Source organism: Olea europaea, unplaced genomic scaffold, assembly GCF_002742605.1.
Source record: "Olea europaea var. sylvestris unplaced genomic scaffold, O_europaea_v1 scaffold1110, whole genome shotgun sequence".
NCBI lineage: Eukaryota > Viridiplantae > Streptophyta > Magnoliopsida > Lamiales > Oleaceae > Olea > Olea europaea.
In genome coordinates, this window is record NW_019228470.1 from 187,201 (window position 1) to 197,812 (window position 10,612).

Here is a 10,612-nt window from a genome sequence, read left to right on the forward strand (position 1 = left end):
CACAAAAAAATTACAACAAAAGCAAAGTAAAAAAAATGGAGGTGAAAAAGAAAAAGCATTTTCTTCACCACTTTCAAAGCAGAAATTCTAAATTTCATACAGATCTTAAAACAGCCAATAATATATGGTCATGTTGACGAACTCCTATGATGCTTCTCCAAAAGTGGAAAATTAATACCTCACAACTAATTTTTCTAAGCTTCATTCGTCAATTCCAAATGGAATATCATTTAATCATTTTCCCTCATTATAGTAGCAAAAATAATTAGACTGAGATAATCAATTAAATAAAAAGGGTGGAAATGAAAATGAAAATGAAAATGGAATTTTACTTGGTAGGGAAGGAAATAGAGAGTGAAACTTACTAATAGAGCAAAAGATTGTGGAGAGAAAGGTAAAGGAAATGAATTAAGCTATTCGAATAGGGAAATATTGATAGAGCTAACGTAGCGAACTGTGATTAACCTATTTTTTACTTTTAAATTTTTCATCTTCTAATGAATAAATGCCAAGTGTTGTCTGTCACCATTTCCTATCAAATTTCCTTGTTTGAGAAGCACGATTGAAAGAAATACCGCCAAATGAAGAAAGAGAGAAAAAGTTCTAGGAGTAAAAGATAAATAATAAAAAATTGATCCCTTGGTTCATAATTTATGGCCTATATAGCAATTATGTCTTTAAATTTTCATTATAATTTTTATCTACCCTTTTATGCTAGTAATTTTTTTTTTTAAAGGCCTCATTATAATTAAGGAAATGCTACTTGCACAGGCTCTTTTGCCCATAGCTTGTACAGGTGCACACACATGGGGGTGGACCCCATGTGCCATTTGAGAGCCCATGTACAGGCCTGTGCAAAAAGGCCTATGCATGGAGCTTTTTCTTTATAATTATTTGTCTAGGGTTTCCAAAAACTTAGGGCGGGCTTTGACAGTGACATGCGTTAGAATTAGATGAAATTGATAAATCTAAGATATTGGAGATAAATTACCAATGAACTGCAAATTTGTACAAATATGGAACATGAAAAAAAAAAATTTAACTTTGAGGAAAAAACAAAAAGAAATTCTAAAATTTCGTGGGATCAATGGCCACTCATGACCCAGGTGCCTGCACCACCATATGTAGGAATAATGTTGTATTGTTTAGCATTACCCGGGTGGCAAATCGGGGGAAAGGCTGCCATTTTTTGGGATTAGTTGGGCGAAGTTCGGATATTTGAGTCATTAAAAAATTGTTGTTGGCATTAGTGGTGTTGAACACTTTAGGTGTTAACATATCATAAAGTCATAAATGATTCATGATTTCTTGTATTTAATCGAATTTTTAATTTAATATCACTATTGCTACTTAAACATGTGTTAACATTAAGAGCATATTTAAGAGATTATCTATTTTAAAAGAGTATATTCTATCATTTAGAAATCATATATAAATTTAGAGAGTTAAAATTTTAAAGTACTCCAACAAACTTTTTATATTTAAAACTAAATTATAATATTCCCAAAAAATATTTATTATTTTTATCTATTTTTTATTTTAACTTGCTTTTCTTTATAATATTTTATTATTTTTCAACATTGAAAATTGAAACACATTGAATAAATTTAATTATAGAGAATTAATTTGGCTCTCCCCATTTTCTAAATTAAAATGTTAATATAAAAAGTCTCTTGAAATGTGATTTTAAATTTCTACTCTTTAAAATAGAGAGTATCTTATCTTTATAGTCTCTCTTGAAAATGCTTTAAGGGTGTGTTTGATTGTCAATATTTTTCATCTAATTTTTACTTTTGTGCTATTTGATTGACATTTTTTCCATGAAAAATATTTTTCTACTTATTGTTAGGTGACCATATTTTCTTCAAAATTAAGGAAAATATTTTCTTGAAGAGGAGTAGAATTTTATTTTCTAGAAAATCTACTCTCTTTTTTTTCTCTCTTATTCATCTCTTCTCTATTATCTACTCACCAATAAAAAATGAACAAGTATAATATTTTGTAAGTTGAAAACTTAATCAATCAAATAAGTGCTGAATAATTGAATTGCTTAAAATTTATTTTATTTCCATATAAGTTTCATACTAGCAATCAAACGCACCCCAATAATGTTAAATAACATTACTTCTATAAGTTGGTCCTTCACCTAACAAATGGAGCGTTAGAAGTCTGTTGTTGGCATGTGGATCTTTAATAGGTGGCAATCGACTATATAAATCCCCCTTTTTTGACCTTTACTCATTAATTTAAATTTAATTTTCTAAAAAGGTCCAAGAATTGCACTAATATTGTAAGAGAAAGTATTTAGTGCATATAATAAGATAATGTGAAAGCTATAAACATATACATATAGACATATATTCCTCACACATCGCACGAGGGATTTAGTTATACGCACCAAGGCAACACTTGTAGTGGCTTCAACTCTAGCATGGCTCTAGCAGTTGTTTCTTCCACATTATTGTCCCAAATTTCTGACTTTTCCTCCTTGAAATTGCACTGGAGAATCTTCCCTAGTTTTTCTATTCTAATAATTCAAATTACGCACATGATTAGGCGTATACAATTCATATTTTCAAACTTCGCTCATGTACAGACTTGCATTTTCTAAAATTTATTTTTCCGAAAACTCGTTTTCAATCATATATTTCGTAAGATCTACAACTTTTATCAACTTTTCAATCAGAAATTTTATTAACTTTTATCTAAATTTAGTAAAATATTATTTTTATCTAAATCAATCAGGGGTTAATGTTTTTTACTTACCTTTTGACCTTGTACGTGTCAAATTTTCTTGAATTTTTGTTACCTTTTGAAATATGACGCATCAATGTACACTTTATTAATTTTGTTTCAACTTTAACATCTTAAATAAGATAAGCCCTATAGCATTTATCTCCATCTTATATTTTTAAAGTAGAATAATATTATTTACAGTCACTTACTGTCGCAGTCACCTTACGTGATATACATATGAAGGTTAATGATTTAATATATGAGGTAAGAAAAAATTACCACATTAATACATCAAATCACAAATTATCATGTGAAATGTTACATAGGAAGACTACTTAAGTAGGTAGAATAGCCTTAATTGAAATTCTAATTCTTAAATTGGGCTCTCAACACTGTGCAGACAAAATCCAAAGGAATTAGCCCTCAACACTGTACATGAAAAATCTAGAGGTGGCATTTTTTTCGGGAACCGACTAGAACCGGCCGATTCCGGTCCAGTTCCTCTAAAGAGCAATTCAGTTTTGGGACACATCATCGAGAACCGGTCGATTCTGGTCCGGTTCTCAGTGCCTTTCTAAGAACCAAATGATAATTCGGTTCTAATAATTTTTTCCCTTTCATTTTCATTTTTTTTTGGTAAAATATTTAAAATCAATATTTTATGATTTTTTAACCAAGATCACATTTCCTATAACCTTTTCACTATTCCAGTTTCCTTTTCTCTTCATTCTTTCCCTCTCAATCCATGGGTAATTGAAATCGATACTTAAATAATTTTATCATGAATACTATAGAATTTTATACCAAGATGCAAACCCAAGAAAATATTCCACTGCTCTTCAATCTTTAGGAAAAATCAATTTTATTGTTTCTTTAAAGTCAGCTGGTCGTCAAAATTATTGAAGATAATAAGGTAACTTTTTATTTTTTGCATAATAACTCATTCCCGCTAGATTTGCAATTTTTACAGTTTGTTCTTTACATTTTTTTAAAAGTTCTTATTGGTCAGAATTAGAGTTATTTGTTTTTGGGTCTCCAATTACTGGATTAAATGTGCGGAGCTATTATTTTATTTTTCAATTTTATTACATGATTGATGTTTTGCTTGAGGCATTGATTCGCTTGCTGGCTTTTCAATTACAATTTATGGATCTATGATAATTTATCACTATATTGACAAAAAATGGGTGTTGCATAAGAGGATATTGAATTTTTCGGTGGTACTAAACCATAGAGGGAAAACAATTGGAGAACTTATTGAAACATGTTTGCTTGATTGGGGAATAGAACATGTGTCCACAATTACTATTGATAATGCAAGTGCAAATGATGGGGCTATTATCTGTATGAAAAATGGTATTAAAGAATTGGAAGGTTGATGAGATGGTTTTGGGTGATTCGCTTATGCATACAAGGTGTTGTGCACATATAGTGAATTTAATTGTAAATGATGGGTTGAAAAAGTTTCACATGGCAATAGCAAGTATTAGAAATGTTGTGAAGTATTTTTGATCATCACCTTCGAGATTAGCAAAATCCAAGATTTGTGTAGAAAGGGAGAAAATTGAATGCAAAAAATTTGCTATGTTAGATGTACCTACTAGATGGAATGCAACATACTTGATGTTGGATAGTGCACTTAAGTTTGAGAAAGCATTTGATTGTATGGCAGAGGAAGATGGTTTTTATTGCAATATTTTGATGAGCGTGAGAATGGGAAGGAAAGAGAAGGTCCACCTACAAGCGATGATTGGGAAAAAGGTCGGAAGTGTGTTAAGTTTTTGAAAACCTTTATGAAATTACTTTAAAGTTTAGTGCATCTTTGAGAGTCACCTCGAACTTATATCTTAAAGAAATTTGTAATATTCAACAATTATTGAAATCGTTGAGTGATAGGCAACATCCTTTATTAAGTGATATGGCAAAAAAACATGAAGAGTAAATTTGATAAGTATTGGAGTAGTGTCGAGAAAATGAACAAAATATTGATAATAGCTATTGTGCTCGATCCTCGATACAAGTTGGAGTTTGTTGGTCGCTTGTATGATAATAACTTGGTTGAAACAACAAAAGATGAAATCAAGAGTTTATTATATGAGTTGTATAATCAGTATAAGGGATGGAATAGTGCATCCAATGACGAATGTGGTGGTAATTGTGATTTTAATGACATTTTAATGTAGGTTTCTGCATATGATGATTGGGATGAGTCCAATAATTTTGATTTTGGGTAAAAAAATTAAAAAGTAACAATAATGATTTGCTAGGAAAAGACGAGATTCAGAGATACCTAATGGAACCCATTGAAGACTCTACTAATCACAGATTTGATATTTTGACTTGGCGGAAGTTAAATTGTCCAAGATATGCAATTTTGTCTGAGATTGCAAGGGATGTCCTTGCAATCCCAGTTTCTACGGTTGCTTCGGAGTTAGAGTTGAGTACTGGGGTGTGGGTTCTTGATTCATTTAGGAGTTCTTTAACACCTAAAGTAGTTGAAGCTTTAATTTGTACACAAAACTAGCTACGTTCTACACTTCTGGGAGACCGATTATATGGAGCGAGTATTGAAGAGACAAAGTTTCATGAAGAATTGGTCCAATTGGAAACTGGTAATTAGAATATATTTTTTTCTAGCTTATTATATTGTATATTTATTTTTGTTTATGCTTCTTTTAATTAAGATTTTGTAATTTTCAATGTAATGTAGAGCTTGTTGGGAAACGTACCCACAAAAAGAATGATTCAAATTCAATGGATTGTGGAACTTGACTAATGATCTAATTGTAAATATAGTCAAAATTATATTTTATATGTAATTTCATACATGTAAATTTTTTGTTCAACATTTGAACTTTAACTTTTGTATTGTAGAATCAACGCAAGGGGTGGACTGACTCTATAGAAGGATTGGTGCAGATACTTTGAGAAGACATTGAAGAGAACTTAAGTTTAATTTTGTTATGGCAGATTGTTAATTTTATTATAATATGAGATTTAGACATTTAATTGTTAACTAATTGCTTTGAATTTAGACTTCAAGTTACATTGTTCACTTGGAAATTTGCAATTTGAAAGCAATTTTAGTGAGAATTTGCAACTTCAAAGTAGAGTTAATTGGAGTTCTTGATTAATAACACGTTTGTTTAATAGTCAAAATTCTATTAATGATGTGTAGAACTATTTTTTTGATATTAATGTTGATAAATATGTGGCGTAAACCACTTAAGTGATCTCATTTAAATAGCCAGCAACATCTTTCGAATTTTTGGTTAGTGAACACTGTTTACATAATTTCAACGTAAAGAACTGGTTCGAATCAGATCGAACCGAATTGGAACTTACTAGTTCGATTCCGGTTCGGTTCCATAACTAGATTCGGAACTAATGGTTCCATTTCTAAAATTCTCATTGGTACTCGACTTAGTTTGGTTCTTCTCGGATTCGGATCGAATCATGCCGCGCCCGCTCCTAGAAAAATCCTTGAAATATATTTTTTGAAACAAAAGTCAAAAGTCATTATTTCTTAGTGCATTATTCTACATTGAATTTCTAGATGATTTTGATTAATGCGTTTGAATTTCAACCAAATTGCAATATCAAAAGAATTTTCGTTTCCGCGGAAAGTACTAGAATAAATTGATTCTTAAAAAAAAAAATGAAAAAGAAAGAGAAAAAGGAAAAAGAGGAAAGTATCATCTTAAAGGAAAAGAATTCCCAGATTTTCATTCAACCTAAATTCCTAATTCATCTGAAAAACCCTTCTCTGAAAAATCGAATTGTTGTTGTTATGGAGAAGTCGTCGAAGATCGAGGAGCCTGCGATCGGGATCCCCTATAACGCGGCGTACCAAGCGCCGATGCCTCAACAGTATTACGTTGGTGAAAACCCTTATCAATCCGGTGCAGTCCCCCCAAACGCCGTTGTTGGGGACCCAAAAGGAATTCCTCTTCAGCAGACAATTTACCGAGATACGCCGGCGCCTTTTAATTGTGTTCACTGTGGTAGTACTGGAATCACCTCTGTCAAGTAAGTTTTTCAGCTGTTCAATTCCCTTTTCCCGACTTCTCTGTTATTGGTATATCCGTATAAAGTATTTGAACTCTGTCTATTGGGGCTTCAAATATTTAAGAATAAGGTTTTCAATTTTGTGAATTGTACAGTTCTGTTTTCCAGTGCAAATACATTTGGCGCGATTGTCTTTAACGGTGTCAAACTGTGAAGGAGTGACAAGTTTTAATGAAGCGTGACTAGTGTAAAATTGTGAAGCACTGGTGTAAAATATATGGTTATTAGAATTTGTAATATTGTTGATTGTAGTTTCCATTGACTAGAGAAAGGATTGAGAAATAAAAGGATTAATCTTCTTGTATATTACATTGTACATAAGGGTGTCCATCCATAATGGACACCCGGCACCTCGGCATTGGCTGAGGCGCCTGTGGGCCCGTGCTTGGCATTGGCCGAGGCGCCGGGTGTCCATTATGGACACCCTTATGTACAATGTGATGTACATGTAGCATCTTTCGAAATATAATGTGCCATGAAGGAGCTATAGTTGCATAATTTTGCTTCTAATAGAGAGTGGATTTGTTTTCAGCTGAGAATTACAAGAGGGAATGCTGTACTATGAATTTTTTTAGTCGGTGTACTGATTTCATCACTTTGTTGTCCACACTTGTTATCATATATGTAAACTAGACTGATGTTCTATAAAGAAACTGAGTTGTCTGTGTTCTTTGCAAGGCTGTTCTTTTTATTCAGAACTTCCAATATTTGCGAGTCAAATTGCGTGGAAACAAGGTACCAGATTTCCTCATAAACGGCCAAGCTGCAGTGTTGATGATATTATAGCTTGAAATTTATGATGATATCAGGAAATTTTGTTTTTATAAAGCACAAAAATTAGATAATTTTGCAACTTTGTTTTAAAGAACTTTTGATATGGCATTTCTTCACTGTTAATCGGATCCACAAAGTTAATACTATTTAAGGAATCTAAGAACATCCCTACACTGTTTCTGCTTAGGACATTCAATGTTTACTACATATGTTTTTTCTGCTTAGAACATTGAATTCTCCTCAAGTCATCAACAATTTCCTTCTCGTGGAAAGTAGACATAAACTGTTATAGATTAGTAATTAAAATACATTGTCAATTAAATGCACAGTGTTTTTATTGAACATCTGTGGTAAAATATCAAAGTGCATCTTACCTTAACTGCCAGATGATGTAGGGTTTGTACTGATAAAAATTTAGATATTGTGCATAAAAAATTTAAGCTTTTACAACTCACCATTTTATGTTTCCAGTGTAATATAAGTTTTCAAGGATATATATGTTTTGTAGTAATTCTCTTCTTTGCTTGTTCAACAGACATAAACCAAGTTTAGCGGCTTTTGTTGGTTGTATGATGCCGATGATGCTTGGCGTCTGCTTTCTATGCCCCTCAATGGATTGCCTATGGCACAAATATCATTATTGCCCAAGCTGCAACGAGAAGGTGATTATTTCACTACTCTAGTTTGTTATTCGGTCTCATATTCCATATCATTGACTTGATTACTTTTCATATTAGGTTGCTGATTTTGAGAAGTCTGATCCTTGTCTGGTGATGGATCCTCCACAGTGGGTACAAGAGAGCTTTGCTTTGCCTGCGTGATTTAATGACTTGATGAGTGGCTTTATGGACATATTTAGATTGCTTCCTTCGTGTATGTGATTACATCTGTGTGATAAAAGGAAACGAATGTAATGTGGACTTTTGATTTTTTACGTGAAACTGGAATGCAAATTAGTGAAAGCATTAAATAAATTGTTCGAGGAAATAAAAGGGATTTTGGAATGACACAGTAAATATAATGTTTCGTGCTTGTAAATTCTGCAGTTTTTCATGGAGTAATGTTGTTTTGTCTAAACTGACTATTGTACTATGTTTCTATTTGTTGTGATTCCCTTTCACCTTTGCTATAATAGTTAAAACTCCTATTCTTCAGGTTCTTAAAGATCTAATAAATAAAAGGAATGAAAACTAAGTGGGTTTGCTATGACCCAATTGCCCAAATTAAGTGGGTTTGCTACAATAGTTAAAACTCCTATCCTCCTCTCTCTCCTTTCTCACATGCTATCTTCCACCCAGCACCAATTCTGTGGACGATTCCTCCATTCCGGCTGAAAATTAATTGTTTGTGTCCTTTTGCATTGACGATTAAATAATAATTGAATATCAACTGAATTCAAGCATTGCAAAGCATGATTACTCTGGGTGTCAAGGTTGTTCGAATTATCAGCACAAACAGCAAAATTACAATTTACTTAATAATAATTACCAAACTGGACAGAAACATACATTGTAACAAAATCAACACAATTAACTATTTTTGTAGAAGGTTCTTCATTAGATTAAATATCTTTAATCACATTTAAAGCATAAACAACTAAATCAGCTTTTCCGTATCTTTGTGGAGGCCCAACATTTCTTTGGGATTTATCTTTAGCAATTGAATATTGTGGTAACCCTAGTGATGGTGGTCAAGCGGTATTATCAATGACTTTTGAACTTGATTGAGATGTATTCTTCAATGTAGACCCTAAGCCAAACTCCAAGAGTATTGTACCAAACTCAAACTCCACCCGAGTGCCTAACTTTTGCTAATTGATATTCAAAAATTTTGTACAACCCTACAAGACATATAACTGGGACCTTCTATGTCCCTTTATCACAGCACGGACACTTTTACTAACCTTCATGACTCTACATTCACTAGGGTACTTATACCCTCTAAATCGAGAGTACTAAAGGAGATAAGATTTCTCTTTAAATCTGGAACATCTCTCACATTGTGAAGTGTTCTGATTGTCCCATCAAATATATTAATTCTGACCCTTTCAATATTAGCTATCCTACAAGGTGTATTATTTCTCATTACCACAACACCTTTAGAAACCGTTTCATATGTCGAAAACAAATCCTAATTAGGACGTATATGAAAAGTGCAAGCTGTATCAAGAATTCAACTCTCAATAGGTTTAGAGTCTCCTTCAAAAATAATCAAAAGATCTCCATCACTCTAACAATCTTCTATAACACTAGCTCCACTTAGATTTTCTGATTATTTTCCCTTATGATATACAACAATTGATTTATCCCTATTATGCAACTTATAACAATCGTTCTTAATGTGACCATTTTTCTTACAAATTCTATCTTTGGAATTGGACTTCAATTTGCCCTTATATCACCACCATGAATAACAAAACATTTTCCATGAGCTTCAGATCCAACAAGATGCTACATCTGCTCTTAAAAAATAGAGCATCATATACTTCTTCAATCCTGAGAGTATCACGTTTGTATAAGATCCTGTCTCTAAAAAACATATATGAAATGGGCAACGAAAATCTTCTACATCATACTTGACCTCCAAAATCTCCAAATCAGTGACAATTTCTTTAAAAATAGCTAGGTGATCTTCAAGTGATGTATCTTCCCTTATATGATGAGAATATAATCGTTGCTTCAAATGCAATTTGCTGATTAGACTTTTGGTCATACACGATAGCTCAAACTTCAACTGTAATGCAACAACGATTTTTCCTTTAAAACATCCTGAAAATATTATTCGAAAGATAAAGATGAATATGTGATAGGGCATTTCGATCCTTACATTGTTTATCTTCCAATTCCAATTTGAGGAATTTTGTCAAATTCCAACAAAGCATCATCCAAATTCATCTGAGCAAGCACTGTTTGCATATTTATCTGCTATAACGAAAATCTTTTACTACGAGCCAAAAGCAGATAATCATATTTCATGGTTTCCATCACAAAAACTAATCTCAAACTGAGCTGATCAAATCTTGCTTTGATACCAG

At 32.3% G+C, this 10,612-nt stretch overlaps 1 protein-coding gene across 1 annotated transcript; it reads left to right on the forward strand.

Annotated features, from left to right (window-relative positions):
* Positions 1-6,367: 6,367 nt before the first annotated feature.
* Positions 6,368-8,698, forward strand: LOC111373322 (GSH-induced LITAF domain protein). Its single transcript, XM_022995834.1, has 3 exons — positions 6,368-6,765; positions 8,114-8,240; positions 8,316-8,698. Exons 1-3 carry the CDS (start codon positions 6,395-6,397, stop codon positions 8,397-8,399), a joined length of 582 nt encoding a protein of 193 aa, XP_022851602.1. The 5' UTR covers positions 6,368-6,394; the 3' UTR covers positions 8,400-8,698.
* Positions 8,699-10,612: the final 1,914 nt, after the last annotated feature.

Excerpts from the sequence above, each read along its gene's own strand:
- LOC111373322 (XM_022995834.1), top strand. The coding sequence starts at position 6,395 with ATGAAAAAGAAAGAGAAAAAGGAAAAAGAGGAAAGTATCATCTTAAAG. Across the intron at positions 6,766-8,113 it reads ACTGGAATCACCTCTGTCAA|ACATAAACCAAGTTTAGCGG; the intron begins GTAAGTTTTTCA and ends CTTGTTCAACAG. Across the intron at positions 8,241-8,315 it reads GCCCAAGCTGCAACGAGAAG|GTTGCTGATTTTGAGAAGTC; the intron begins GTGATTATTTCA and ends TTTTCATATTAG.